This window comes from Thermobia domestica, chromosome 1 (genome assembly GCF_964235325.1).
Source record: "Thermobia domestica chromosome 1, izTheDome1.hap1.1, whole genome shotgun sequence".
NCBI lineage: Eukaryota > Metazoa > Arthropoda > Insecta > Zygentoma > Lepismatidae > Thermobia > Thermobia domestica.
The window spans coordinates 24,006,152-24,022,089 of NC_137454.1; the positions used below are offsets into that span (position 1 = coordinate 24,006,152).

The 15,938-nt window shown below is 36.2% G+C and overlaps 1 protein-coding gene across 3 annotated transcripts in view; it reads left to right on the forward strand.

The window, feature by feature from the left end:
* The first annotated feature begins 456 nt into the window (after positions 1-456).
* The window catches only part of Cdc2rk (cyclin-dependent kinase 10), a 46,898-nt gene continuing 31,416 nt past the window's right edge, over positions 457-15,938 (forward strand). Inside the window, exon 1 of one of the 3 annotated variants that reach the window (XM_081755353.1) lies at positions 457-610. Coding sequence is in view for 1 of the 3 variants with exons in the window: in XM_081755344.1 (XP_081611470.1) it covers positions 10,117-10,124 (8 nt within the window). In the remaining 2 variants the exon portion in view is untranslated. Of the gene's footprint in view, positions 611-10,101; positions 10,125-15,938 lie in introns of those variants that run through there. The other 2 variants (XM_081755361.1, XM_081755344.1) reach the window with 2 other exon arrangements.

Sequence of the window (15,938 nt, forward strand, 5' to 3'; positions counted from 1 at the left end):
TCATTATAAAAGGTACAAGTTAAGATTAGGTACTTCACATTTCGCATTTTTCAAAATTGAACATTCTGCGCCGATAGATAGGTTTAAAAGGAAGAAATTTCTGCAGCTGACTAATTTAAATAGTAAGTAAAATAATAAAGCTGTATTTTACGTTTGTAGAGTAGGATTTCTAGTGTAAAGTCATTAGAACTTTTGCTTGTGAGTTCGTGAAAATTTCTTATAACATAAAGACGCAAAGCCTGCGTCTCATTTCATAGCAATTTGTATCAACGAAACACAAATTTTAGATTTTAGTTATGATAATTGAAATTACATATTTATTTTACGATGTTACGTTAGAGAATGAAACACCAGAATTTTAAAATGTGTGTTTTTCACTACCAAGTATATTGAATGACCTCATTAAGCTTATAAGTCCGTAAGTTTGTGGAACATGCTTTGAAATTTATTAAGAATCTAAAGAAAAGAGATATACTATGACACTGGCAATCCTGAAAAAAACTGACGGTGACGGTATAAATGCCGATCTTGTTTACATATTTTGTTCTCCGGTTCTACCTGCTATTGTGGTGAAAGCTATTTGTGAACATTAGTAATATTTTTTAGCCGAGTGAGTTCAAGAATTAATTTGTTTATAGGCATTTATTTCTATTGAAGTTGATTGTATTTAACATGGGAAGGTCATGTACTGTTCACAGTTAACAATTAGAACTAAAACATTCGATGACAATGTAATAGTTTGTGCGTGCAGCTGTACAAATTGTTGTCCGCTTTATAGTATTATTTTGCATCACTTTTCTTACTTTAAATAATACCGTGGAAGACGGTAGGGTTATTGTTTCTATAAAGGAGGCAAAACCTAATATTAACAGAAATCAGCGAAATTTTAACATTGTTTCGATCGAAATAGGTTGTTATCCCTCTGGCCGATTGTAGAGATTTATTGTGATACATGCTCAAATAATTGCATGTAGTTTAGAATTAACCTGCGTAGTGAGGACAAGATTGGCCTGTAGTTTTTGTTTCATTGAAATTAATTGAATGTGGAGGTTATATTCAAGGACACTTGAATATGGAAAATTTATAGGCATTTATTCCAAAGTTGGGCGTCCGCTTTCGCCATGTTTTTTCGCTGTTATCTCCGTTGCACACTTTGTGCAATTTATTATTAGGTTCATTAATCCGTGCTCTTCACAAACTTTTAAAAGATTTTGCTCGTTATCAACGTAATGCTTCACAAATGTTAAATCTGTTAGTTCATTGCCCTTGTACATTCGCCATGTTGATACATAAATGCTCGTTTCTTTCCCACAATGGAACTGTTCGCTTACCTTGCGCCAAGTAGTTCCCTCCGCTCGCCGCATAGTCCCATGTTTATAGCCGTTTATATATAACAAATAAACAGATTTTTCGAGACTCATATATTATCAAGCACAAAAACGATCAAATTATCCAGATCTTTCCAGTAAATTGTAAAAATTTTGCTGGAAACGGACGCCCAACTTTGGAACTTAACCCAATTTATATATATATATATACAAGTAAAGATAGAGATAAAAAATACGTTAAAATGTGGGAATTGATCTTCATACTCGTGTACAGCGTAAGTTGAACGAAGCCATAACAAATGCAAAACATCCTATTAGCAATTGTCCACTTAAACGTGGCTATGGGAAGTCTTATGCAAAACTTGTGGCTTAATTCAATAAAACCTCGTGTTTAATTAGCAACTTCTGATTTTATAGGCTATGTACATGTGCATGCGTTTTGTTTGTTTGTTTGTATGTGTGTATTTCAAGGACAAGTGTAGAAACCGGAACGGGTGGCAGCAAGTGGTACAAGATTATCATACAGCTGGGGCGGTCAGTATCCAAATTTTTTGTAGTATTTTAGATTAGAAGTGTATATCTACAAATTCACAGGCAGTTCTATTAAAACTAATGTTGAAACCGTTATACAAGTTTTGTTGCGTCTTAAATGAAGATCCACTTAATTAATATTCGATTTTATTTTTACTCAGCTTACAGTGTATACTAGTGTTTATTTAATTAAATAAAAACTGACTTTACATTGCATTAAATCTCTATTGTTCCGATCGGTAACTATAATAGGCAGCATAAAGTAACAAGCTTTTATATATATATGGCTGATATTTAGTATATCCCCCATGTACATATAAGATTTAGAGTGTGTTACTTATTTTACAAAATATAGCTGAGCTAGGGACAGCTAGCGAAGGGAGTTAGAAGCCCCAGGGCCCTTGTACTTCTGCACAATTTAGATAAAAACAAGGTACTCGGTTCTGGAACTATGAAACAAGTTAGGGGAGATACTAAATGCCATCCTATATATATATATATATATATATATATATATATATATATGTCATGAATGTTTCTTTTTATAAAAAATAAACTTTTGCCGATATTTTTAGTATGTCCTACGTGTACTCTTCTTCGAACTAAGAGAAGATGACCCCTAGGATGTAGTGAAAATATCTGCAATATACTTTGCATGAAAAGACATATTTATAAAGAACAAATTTCTGCAGTCGATGTAATTAAATGCAAAGTAATACACCTGTATTTTAGATTTACAAGTGTAGGGTTATAGGAGGAAAATCATTATAAGAGATTTACGACAGATAGTATAAGTGAGTGCATATGAGAGACAACTGTATTATATATCATTTTCCACCGACAGAGTATTTCTGCACAGTATACAGAGCTGTATTTTTAAGTTTACAAGTGGAGAGCTACTAATATGAAACCATGACAAGTGCTATTGCAACTCGTGTATCATTGCCAACACGTACTTATTTTCACCACCATCACTTACGCGCCTACCTACTGTCGCTGACGTGCCTGCTCCCTTCGGATGCATCCCGTCGCTACCGCTTAGGCCCCAGCTTCGCCCTGCATTGACTTGGTTAGATGGAATTCGTGCTTTTTACTGGCTGTGTAGCATTGATTGGTTTGTGATTTTTGCACTGTATTTTTATGTCATACATCCGGCCGCTATATATGAAGGGGGAATAGGAAGGAATGTCGCTAAACTGCATTTCCGAGAAAACGGCGTTTTAATATTGAAAGCCTCGTAAAAAGAATAGGGTTAGTCAAATCTTTTGCTCCTTTTTACATTGACATTTCTCCATCTACGCATGTATGGCATATACAGTCAAATAGTACCAAGTACCAAGAGTCACCAACAGATAGAACAAAGCACCCGATAAAACATATAGATAGACATTCATTGTTTTTTCTTACTTTTCATATATACTCAAATACTAAAAGAATAGTAATTTTGCGACAATTACTTGTGATGGCCCCCTTGAATTTTTTTCTATGCCAAGTGAGATAGTTTCATGTCGCCTAACGCAAATCATTTAGAAGACAATAAGAAAGAAACTAGTGAACAGTTCTTCCTAGTGGTACTCCAAAAGTAAATCTGCACGGGTAAAAATTCTTTTGAAAAAGGAGGGTTATCAGTTAGCTTTTGATATATATATTATAATGTGTTTTATATGCTCAATTACCAACAAGTTTTTAGTTAATTTTATACAGATGTACTTTATTGCATACGATACGTTAAAATACTTAAAATAGTCGTTCACAGGAAGGTTCATTAAAGCTTAGTGTTAACTGGATCAATCCACGATTATGAACAACACGTTCACATACATAAAACTACTTTGAGCTCCTTCGTAACAACTTTTGCACAGAATGTCAAGTTTCTAATAACAAGAGAGGATCTCGCTTTATACGCAGATGAGAAAGACATTCCTCAATACTTGAAAGAAAGTGATGAGCAAAAGTACAAAATGACTAGTTACGGACGTGACATAAAAGAAATAAATACAAATACTTTTGTGAACAACAATAAATGTTTTCTGATGCTACTTGATATAAGCCTATAAATAATATATATATATTTTTTTGGGTAATACAAACTAATGCTTATATACGAGTATTGTTAAAAATAGATATGTTTGAAATTACTACAAGATTTTCTTGGGGTAATTTCTTTTCCTCCTACCGTCTCATTCCACTAATTCTTCCGTCGTCATTTTCTTGCCTTTATCATCGTCCCCTTTAGCCTAAAAGGCATATCGTGGGACGGTTGAACTGAAAGATTTTGTCAGTCCTCTGCACAAGTACCACCACTAGTAGTGCGAGGCGAGACTACTGTTTATATATATATATATATATATATATATATATATATGAAACAAGTATGAACATTTGCAACTACGGAGTAGGAACCACAATTTCGTCATTGCAGTGGGGTTCTCATTAAAGGATGACGTATTCCAATTACTAATAACAATGGACTCCTCTCAGAAGATAATTAACCCTTTTATGATCTTGGATTTTTAGACTTTTAGTCAAGCAGCTGCTGCATTATCACTACTTACATTAGGATTATGTTCGTTTCTATTTCTTTTCAGAATAGAGCAGCCTTTCAAACGGTGCCACTCCCATGTCCGTATCATATGCCAGAAAATGTACATTTAAAGGAAATGGAGATTTTTCTTTTAAAAAAAATCGCTTTTTTAAAGTTTTGGACCGGCCCTGTGTAAACGTAGAGATCCCAAAATTACTTGAAAAATATTAAGAGATGTGCTGAACGCTTGCACAAACAGGCATAAGATATCTTGAAAACTAAGGACAGGAAAGTATTTACCATTGTAGTACGCATGTCCCAGAAATAAATTCTCAAACAAAAAAACGTAATGTAAATATTTCCTAACAAGTCACTATTTACCCTAGGATAATGGTTCGTTCCTAATTGTTTTCAAACTTCATTGTTGTGAACTCCAAATCTAAAGAATGGCAGATTTTTTTTTTTTTTTTTTTTCAGTCAACGTGACAGAATTTTAATTTCAGACCACTGGCTTTCACTTCTTGTAAACATAGATAAGAAAGGATTGTTCAGGGGAGAGGGGAAGAAAGGGATGAAGCTAGAAACATTTCCAGTGACTGGTGGTCACGTGTAACACCGAAATTTGTGTTCTTGCAGTCTGCTAAACCTTTTAGCTTGCTTTTGTTACAGGCTTTTTTTTTTTTTTTTTTTTTTTTCTAAGACCAAACTGTTGACATCTCAGCCCCTATCCATTTTACGCGCAAGCTCTAAAAACAAATGAAACATTGTTTGCAATGCTTCTGTGACCGAGAAACAAAAAAACCCGAACGAAAAAGATGTAATTGGAGAGTAAAAACTCAAAGTACCATGGTATATCTATGTTGTATAAAACTGTATCATAGATCGTAAAAGGGTTAATCGTTGATAAATATGTTTCTTGAAACAATTGACTTTACTTTACTGTAGTATAGCGAGTTACTTTTCATTTTATTCTACTAGTAGTTATACAGAATACGATACAACGTGGTTGAGATTGTAAGTTCTAATACTAGTATGAGAAGTCGGAAATATTACTGCACATAGCTTTGGACACCATGTTAATTACTGAAGGAATGCACTGAATGCAAGATATAAATTTAGAATAATCACTCGTAAACGTTCTTTTTTCATTTACTCCATTTAATGTACTATTAGCTGTGCTGTTTCTGTGGTTCCTGAGACCGTCCTCAGCAGAGAATTTGATCGTGCTCTATTTTGTGTAATCACTTAATATGATGTTACAAATTCCTGCACTAGTCTCTCCTCCTCTTTTCAAGGTGTTATTGCTCTGAAACTGATGCAGATTTTTAGGAAGACTTAACGTAATTGTGTGCATAATTGTTGATATTTTGCTCACTTCTTACAGGCACTTTGTGAAGGTCTGTTATACTCGTAAATCTACGTTAAACTGTAGTTATATGTTAAACTTTGATAGTTACTTCGGGTTAACTTTACAATACCCGCTCCAGCTGCTTATACTCACTCAAAAACGAGGAATTACACTTTATTAATTTTATGAAAATGGATCAAAACTTCCCTAAACTTAAGCTAACTCGTTCCTATCCCTATCTTACTCTACCCTACTCTACCCTACCCTACCCTGCTCTAGTACATCTTTTTAAAGCGGCCTTATTTATCGATACGCAGCTGGAGCGTAAAGTTTACCTATACTTCTTTAACTTACTGTAGTTTTTTAGTAAGTCTTCTCGGGCTATCAGCCAGGTGAAGGTATTGACATCCGACGTTTCGAATGCAGACATCGCATTCATCTTCAGGGATTGTAATAAGTCTTCTCGGGCTATCAGCCAGGTGAAGATATTGACATCCGACGTTTCGAATGCAGACATCGCATTCATCTTCAGGGATTGTAATAAGTCTTCTCGGGCTATCAGCCAGGTGAAGATATTGACATCCGACGTTTCGAATGCAGACATCGCATTCATCTTCAGGGATTGTAATAAGTCTTCTCGGGCTATCAGCCAGGTGAAGATATTGACATCCGACGTTTCGAATGCAGACATCGCATTCATCTTCAGGGATTGTAATAAGTCTTCTCGGGCTATCAGCCAGGTGAAGGTATTGACATCCGACGTTTCGAATGCAGACATCGCATTCATCTTCAGGGATTGTAATAAGTCTTCTCGGGCTATCAGCCAGGTGAAGGTATTGACATCCGACGTTTCGAATGCAGACATCGCATTCATCTTCAGGGATTGTAATAAGTCTTCTCGGGCTATCAGCCAGGTGAAGGTATTGACATCCGACGTTTCGAATGCAGATATCGCGTTCATCTTCAGGAATTGTAATGAAGCGGCCAGAGACATGCGCATGTGTATAGGACTACTTAGGGACAGAACTATGAAAGTGGGCTTGTAATCGGCAGATGGAATAGAAATGGCTTCTGATTGCCTGTTGTTGTGGCTACGAGAAATGGCTTTGTTGAATGTCTTTTTTTTGTTCCTGAAAAGGGCCGACCAGATAGGGCTGAGGTGAAACCTTTATCTCTGTTGAAACGTCAGATTTCAACATCTTCGCCTGCTTGATAGCCCGAAAACACTTAACTAAAATCACATCGCCAGGAAAACTTTAATTCTTTTAGTGTAGCTTTGTCCAAAACATATTAATGTTTTATATTATATAGTAAATACTTTGCCAACTTATTACGAAGTATCACTAAAACTTCATCATTATTAACCGTGCACACGAAACGATGCAGGATGAAGTTCTGAGAAGTTAGGTTGCACGTCAGTTGCCCTGATCTAGTGATGAAAGTGACAGAAAACACTGAGACACAACACATTAAATATTAGACGCAGTAAATAATAAATAGTGGCTACATTTACAAATTATTATAAACAGTTGTACCGGTAAGTTAAGTATTACGAAGTAAGGTGCATTACGCCCATATGACAAAAAGTTGAATCATTTTCTGGGATATGATGGCAGCAGTGTATGAAATGTAACGTTGACTTATTTTTTAAATACCAACTACAAGAATTTTTTATTACACTGATAATTATTGAAGATAACTTTTGGTATTTATTGCTTTACCGTTGTTAGCGTGTTTGGTATACGATCTATTACTTTGCGATGAATGCCAAACGAAGACGACTGCTGACCTTTGTGCAGTCCTTTTTCTGTGTTGATTTATTTCTAATTTATATTGACCAAAAATGAGAGTAAGGTTTGAGGTGAAGTATGTTACTTTTTTCTTCTTAGTAAGGAATAACCAGAAGATGCTCTGGCATTACTAAGCGCGTATGTTCCTATATTACGTTTGCATTAATTGTCAATTTGATATTAAAAAAAACATGTGTAGCTGTTTAAAGAACGTAAGATCATACTAGTTTTAACACTCACATGCATGTCCCATGAGGGCAGATATTTGTAAATTGCCATATTTCAAATGCTGATTAGTCCTCTGGCTGTAATAACTTGCGAATTTTTTATGTTCGCATCTTCCTTCCATTTTTTGATTCGATGAAAATTTAGACATATGCATCTTCTGTGAAATGTACGAAAAAGGCTATTTACTTGAAAGAAAATTAGCGTAAAGAAATCTATGGATTAGGCAACTTACGTTAATTTTCTTTCATAGTCTGTTTTATTCTATAGATTTCTTTACGTTAGTTTATTAATAAGTTCAGTTCTAAAGATTTTATTGGTAGTTTATTTTCTTTCATAGTTTTCTTTTCGTTAGTCTATTTTGGTCTATGGAAAATATTTGAAATCAAAAGACGAATTTACTTCAAATGTGTAATAGAAACAAAAGCAAGGATCAAGTAGAAGAGTTGTAATTGAATTGACCGCATAAACCGGAACAGCATACTTCTTTATAACTAAATATGTCAATACGTGTTAAAAAGAAATAAGTTCGTATGTCGTCTTGAGAGATGTTTAATAGAACAAACGTTTGGTAATGTATTGGAAATCCTTTTATGCCTTTAAAATTATCTTTTCTGTACGTATATCTAAACTAGACTCCGAAGCTCTAGGTCGGCCTAATATTTCCATCGTTTGGTAACGTAGTTCAGCATATCGGCTCCAGTATTCGCTATTTCTAGCTCTCTAGAATGAAGGTAGTCACCTCGTAATTTATATAGTTCCTAAAATCCTAACGATGTTGAATAAACATCGAAAGCTCCGTACATATACCGAGAATCGAATCCGAGATTACTCGTTCTTGAAGATAGCTTTCGTCTTTCAAAACTGACTGTTTCCAATAGATTTCAATGCACACTGCATATATAACATTGAAAGCCTATTGTCTCCTCAAAAATTTATACCTATTTTTATAATTAGCAAATTTGAAAACAGGGCTTACAGATGTAAGTAGTATAAAGGTAACCAAGAAAGTTTTGTCGCTTTTTGTGGAGGTCTGTGTTCAATTTGTCCTCACCCGTGAATTGAATACGAATGGAGATAAGGCGAAGGTCAGTTGTTGGTGTTGGTATATCCAACATACTACCTGGTTGTGCCAGTTCACTGTGAACTTGTGTAAAGACAGAGTGAACATGAGACCTCCACAGAGCGTCTTAAGAGCATGTGTGCTGCACGAGTTCAAATTGGGGTTAAACGCCGCTGCAGCGGGACGGAAAATATGCCAGGCCTTTGGTGAGGGTGTCGTGAGTACGTGGACAGTGCAGCGGTGGTTTAACAAGCTTAAGGGCGGTGACGAAACACTCGATGACGCATCACATACCGGAAGGCCAACATATGTACAAAATGAAGATCTTTAGGCAGCAGCTAAGGCGAACAGTGACCAGAGTTGTGAGGAACTGGGACTACAATTCAGTGTGAATGGAGAAACCATTCGACAGCACCTCCATCAACTTGAGAAGCACTATAAGTTGGGTCGATTGGTCTCACATGAATTGACTCCGGGTCAGAAGACAACGCGAGCAGCGTCGACGCCTGTGTTTCTTTGCTGCCTCGTCTGAGAAAGGAGCCATTTCTGGACAGGGTGTTGACATGTGATGAGAAGTGGGTCCTGTACGAAGCTCCACTGAGCCGTCATCATTGGTTATAATCCCATGAACCGGTTCCAAAACAGCTGAAACCAGCAGTGCACCAGAAGTAGGTCCTCCTGTGGGTTTGGTGGACTGTTCGCGAACTGCTGTCAGCAGTTGAGCCGTGTTCAAGAAAAACGCAAAACTCTGTAGCCAGCACTGCTGAATCGCAAAGGGGTTCTCCTGTTACATGACACCGCTAAGCCTCACATTACTAGGATGACCCGGGACACCATTCTGCGCCTTGGATGGGAAACACTATTGCATCTGCCCGACTCCCCGGACATTGCAACGTCCGATTATCACCTGTCCCATTCCTTGGACAATCACCTTAGAGGACGCCAGTTCAAATCGCTAGTAGAGGTGCAAAATGCACTTGATATCTTCTTCACTTCACGGCCCACCAAGTTCTACCACGATGGAATCCATGGCCTTCCAGAACGTTGGCAGAAAGTCGTCGATGCTGATGGGGGACTACTTTTGATCTTCCAGGTACGTCTTAGGTGACATATCGATGTTCGAAGGTGGTGGGTGAAAAAGCAACACAACTTTCTTGGTTATCTTATACAACATGAAATACATTATGACAGTTGTATGTTTATTACTCGTCATGTAGCTGTAGCTGTAAATTACAGTACGCTTTCAGTATATAATGCTCGTTTCTTTTCTTTTCACAAACAGGCTGGATAAGAAAATAAAAACAGAAATGCGCAGGTAGGGCTTTTGTAGTGACACGCTTCAGTTTTGTTGTTAAAACGCAATAGTATTGCCACTGTTTATTAGTTAACGGCACATAATTTCCGAGCACAGATTACAAACTGACAAACTGTGTCGAGTGTGCGTATAAATGTAAAAATATGCACGCTTTCCTTCTGTTTCTTTATGTCTTTTCTTTACCATGTTCATATTTCAGTTGTTTTTATTTTTTGTAAGTTAAGCACTTCTTGTTCAGTTCATAGCACCATATTTAATTTCGTAAATTTTATTTTGTGATCTGTTAATTAACCGTAAGCGAAACTTTCATATTTGTAGATCCGGGAATATTGCTAGTAAATTAATTTTATTCGGACGACATATTGGATAATATATCATTTCGACATTATCAGTTAAAATACTTCGACACGCCGACAGTACCACCTCGGCAGCTGCTGAACTAAGCGAAGGAGATGTGTGAAATGTTTTGCCTGGCTTCAACAAGTTTGACTTTGTCATGTGCGGAATTTTTGAAATCTGAGGTGTATTTTGTAGAAGTCCATCGTATGGATCATCTCTTGAAGAGATGATTGTTCTAAATTCTCATTTCTTAAAAGAGGATTAGAGCTCCCTTGTGACTAAGTGGTTGACGCGTGCACCTTTGGCGTGGGAAGCGCTCGTTCGATTCCCGGCAGGAGCTCATGTGGTTCGGATCTTACGTTTACCTATAAGTCCACGTTCCATATAGCCTCAGTGCTGAAAGGGACGCTAAAAATCAAATAAATTAAAAAAAAAAAAAGAATTTTCATAATACGGATGAACTTATGAAAAGTATCTTGAGAATTGTTGCGGACGTGTGGATATGGTAGTATTGTTCATCGGTTTCTCCATGTGTGTGAAAACTTCTTATAGCCAATGCGAACATTTAAGTGTCTAGTCAAATAAGATGAATGAGCGGTGTCGTACTCGTCTCTCTTTCAATTTTGAGCTAAACGCTTTAGACGAAAGGTTCTATCCTGAGTGGCTAATATTATACTAACGTGTAAAATTGTAAATATTTGGGAGAAGAGACGGTAACTCAGTGACAGAGCGCTCATCTCTGGACTAAGAGGTTTCTGGTTTGGTTCCAGGCCGTGTGAGTTTGTGGTGGACAACATCGTGTCGGTGGGTGTCGAGGTCCTTCTACATTCTCTTTCCACCGATAATTTCATAATCATTCACTTACATTAATCATCTGTCTGCTTTAGCCTGCACGGCATAATTGTAGGCGTAAATCGGAGTTTTCTTTTTTCCATGTTATGGCGTCTGCCAGGAATTGGTATAAAATATTTTGTGAGATGTGAAATGTGTTAAAGTTTTGCGGAAGTCACATAATTTAAAAAAAAAAAAAAAAAAGATTGGTATAAACAAAACAATGCAAAAAGAAAAAATGCTTTAGTCGTGTGAACTTCATGGTGACGTTTCTACATATCAAATCATCTGCATTGGTTTTATCTCCTTTTCACCTTTTAATCAAGGCGTCCCATGTTCAATTCTCGGTCGAACTTCTTTCAACTGTAAAGCAAGTAGCAGCTCAGATATCACTTTAAGTGAAAATCACCTTGATAACCGTGGTATTACGTAAGGATGTTAACCCGAAACATACGAAACGAAATCAAATTTTATATTTCTGCTTGCCTGAATTCCTGTTGTTTTATAAAGAAGCCAGGGTTGCTTAATTATATTGATAGAAATTGGCAAAATTTACCGACTGCCTACGTAGCTACCAACATTAGCTTGAAGTGGACTTTGTGTTAATTTTATTGAATGATATCTACATACTAAATTTGTAATTTAATACCTCAGTTTTAGCGTACTGATCATGATACGTTGACCTTAAAATTTTACTTGCAAAGCAATAACTGCTTTGCACTTAAAATAATAGCAGGATTTTCCGAATGGCTAAGGCGGGAGTTTCCGATTTATGTATAATTATATATAATGGTTTCACTTGTGCAATTGTTTATCTTTTTGTCCTGAAATGTTCTTGACAATTGTATTAACAAGTATGTAAAGATAAGTACAACGTACTTTAATCAGGAGTCCTTCGTGAGTGAGTCGGCACTCATCGCATTTGTGACCAATCAGTCCCAATGTCGAGTCCGAATGGAGGACAATTTCTCTCGGATGTAAGCCGTGAAGCGGTTTGGCTTCCGTTTTAAACTTATGTGACCCCTTCCAGCATAACCTCGTTGTTGCATAATAAGACTAAGGCGAAACAAACTTATTTCTGTCCATATGTAATATAAATACATAGAGCAAATTATTTAAACAAAAAAAAAAAAAAAAAATATATCCTGGTTTAAATCCAAAAGTACAGGTTTAAACCAAAAGGATCTTTTCTCTCAAGAAAAAAAAAATGGTTTTTGCCAACCGTGGCTGGTGTTTTCATCACTCTTTCGTCAGAAAATGAGTGGACGAAGGACTTTGAAAAAAAAAAAAAGTTTGGAAAAGCTTAACTATTAAACCGAAAAATAACAAAAAAAAGGGGATATACAAAATATTCTTGTTCTTATGTTAACGAGTTTAATGTGAAGGTTGTCTTTTAAACATTACAATTCAGAATATATGTTTTCCTGATCTATGTTTCGTTACATCGTCATATTAAAAAAGAAAAGGAAAAAAACGTGAAAATAATTTTTTTGTTGCATCAAAATGTTGATATTTAAAAATCTAACGATATTTTGAAGTGAAGTCAACACAAAAAGATCAGTTTCTGACGTGGAGCAGAAACTTCTTTCTATTGGTAGCAGCCATAAGACAAAAAAAAAAAAAAAAAAATAAAATAAAATAAAATAAAATAATAATAATAATAATAAATTTTAAAAAAATAAAATGAAATAAAAAAAGTAATAGAGACATTTGTATTCAAGATGTCCATCAGATAAATGACGTAATCACTTTATGAAGACAAAACGCTTACGTCTAATTTTGGAATTTTTGTGAGTAAATTAGCATGTAAATTTCACAAAATTGCTGCAGAATATAAAGAAAACAACATAAAAGAAAGACTAGCTGTGAGAAAAAGTATGATTATTTTATGTTACGGAAATTTTGTCTATTCTTAACAATGATTTCCTCCATAAACATAAAGTGAAGCATACACCAGCCTATATAGACTTTCTTTACCTAGCAGAGAGACGTATGATTTTTGGAACCGTAAAAATGAAATGAAATGAAATGAAATCTTTGAGTTTTACGTCCCACGATTATGCCGGTTAGGCTAAAGGAGACGGTGATGATGAGTAATGAATGAAATAGTGGAATGAAGAAAGTGGGAGGAAACGGAAGAACCCCGAGAAAACCCACGCACACGGTGTTTGTCCACCACAAAGTTCACTTGGCGGGGGCTGGGATCGAACCCGGGACCCCAAGCACCAGAGGTGAACGCTCTACCACTGAGCCACCGCGGCCCCCTTTTGGAACCGTGCACTTCCGTTGACAATTGACACGAAATTACGTGAACTGCCTATTTAAATCGTTACATAACGGTAACTCATTTCAACATTTTTTAGTCAAATCGCATATAATATTTTAATTGCATGAAAACACCATCTTGAGTCTAAAATGACATCGAAGCTGTAAGTGCTGAGTAAGTAATTACGAGATCCTTTAGGATACTGAAGATTCCTCAGGACGAGCTATAACAAAAATACACTGTATGAAAACTTTTCTGTTGCCACTGTAGCATTTTTGGCAAGAATACATATATACAATTAAAAATTGTTTCTGATTGTTTTCTTTCTTCCTTAATTCGTGGACTAATTGTACCAAAATCGCTATTCTGTGTATGTGCTTAAGGCGACCCACAATATTTCTTCATCGCCACTGAAGAAATGTGGTTTAGAAAGATGCCTTCTTAATATTTTTATTAAAATATCTTAGGATTTTTTCTTCATCGCTTAAATTATTGGTTGAAAACCTACGGAGTCGCTAACTTATTATGAGGGCTAATTATGCTTTGCTAATGGAGACGCTGTGTACATAGTATTATTTATTTCATTTCATTTCTATAAAATCTTAACGAAATAATTTGATAAAAAGGATAAAAATCGGTCACTAAACAAATTTTTGCATTTAATTTATACGTATTATAATGTGAAGTTTGATGTGAAATATAGTTGAAATACCTTAAATAAAATAAAATTGTAAATGGTTTCAAAGTACATACTTAAATAGATAAGACTCATTCATCTAGAAGCAATCTTACAAATGGACTTAACACGTAACGTGTTCGTTAGTGCTGCCAAAATGGTTTGATCCGTGGCAAAAATTCGAACTAAAGGTTACACCCACGCGTTGAGCCAACAAGGGTTCAGCTGTAGCTAAGCGAGAGAGCCATGTTCTATGGACAACGAAAGGGAGTGGAATTCCTTCAGCCGATAGCAGCGCTTGGAACGAAAGACTAGGTGTCAAGTCAATGCGGTATATCTATAGTTGTTTATTGATAGTATAAAGGAACTAATGTTAATAGTAATTTGAACCTGCATAGTTTTGGAGATTATTATATTCTGTGAAAATATACGTGAACTTTTTTTATATTGGATTTTGATTCTTTTCATGAAACTGAAATTCATATATAGGAAAAAAAATAAGAAAGTGGATAAAGAAATGAAAATATATTTTGGGATATGTAGTTTGTGTTCCTCTAATAGGTTTGAGATTACAAGATACGATAAGAAGTTCGTAAAATAAGTTCCGTTTCGATATTTGTCCGCGGCAGCGCTATCATCGCAGTTCCGCTCATGCGCACTAGTTACTCTGGTCCAGGCAGAACGAAATGACGACATTTTGAGATCGCTCTGTGTTGTGTGTAGTTCGTAGTGATTGTTTGTAATGGCAGCGTTGATTAACAATCCCGCCACTTGTGAAGTTAGATCTGTGATTCGTTTTGTGAATGCGAAGAACGTAAAACCAAGTGACCTTCATCGACAAATCTACGAGGCTTACGGAGAAAATGCAATGAGTGCATCAATGGTGAGAAGAGGGGTCCGGCAATTTAAGGGAGGGAGTGATCAAATGCATGACGGAAGAACGATGTAGGCGTCCATCTGATGTTTCTGATGAACTGGTGAGTGCAGTCGAAGAAAGGATTAAGAACAACCGTAGGTTTACGATTAATACTCTTAGTCTTGAATTTCCACAAATTTCACAAACAGTACTTTACGAGATTGTTACTGAAAAACTGGGTTTTCGTGAACTTTGTGCAAGTTGGCTGCCTAAACTTCTTACTGAAAAACACACACACAAAAAAAAAAAAAAAAAAAGAAAAGAAAAAGAAAAAAGATAGAGAGTGCACTTTTGATTTTCTGACACGTTATCATTATGATGCGAGATTGCAGGTAGTCACGGGGGTTGCTTATGACACCCCTGAAACGAAACTGCAATCCATGGAATGGAGGCACATTTCGTCCCCAACAAAGGTTAAAGCAGAAAAGTCACGTGCACAGTGTTTGGGACAGATAAGGCATTTTACTGATTGAATTTTTACCACGAAGTGCAACAATCAATAAAGATGTTTATTGCGAGACGCTTAAGAAACTACGCCGTGCGATACAGAACAAGCTCAGAGGAATGCTCTTCAAAGGCGTTGCGTACATTCGCAACAACACCCGACCACACACTGTGAATATGACCAAACCACTCCTTGAAAGCTTTGGCTGGGACATTTTTGGTCATCTTCCGTTCAGTCCCGACTTCGCTTCTAGCGACTTCCATCTCTTTCTGCATCTGAAGTCTTTCCTTGGTGGTAAACGCTTCAACAACGATGAAGATTTAAAAGAACATGTTACCACA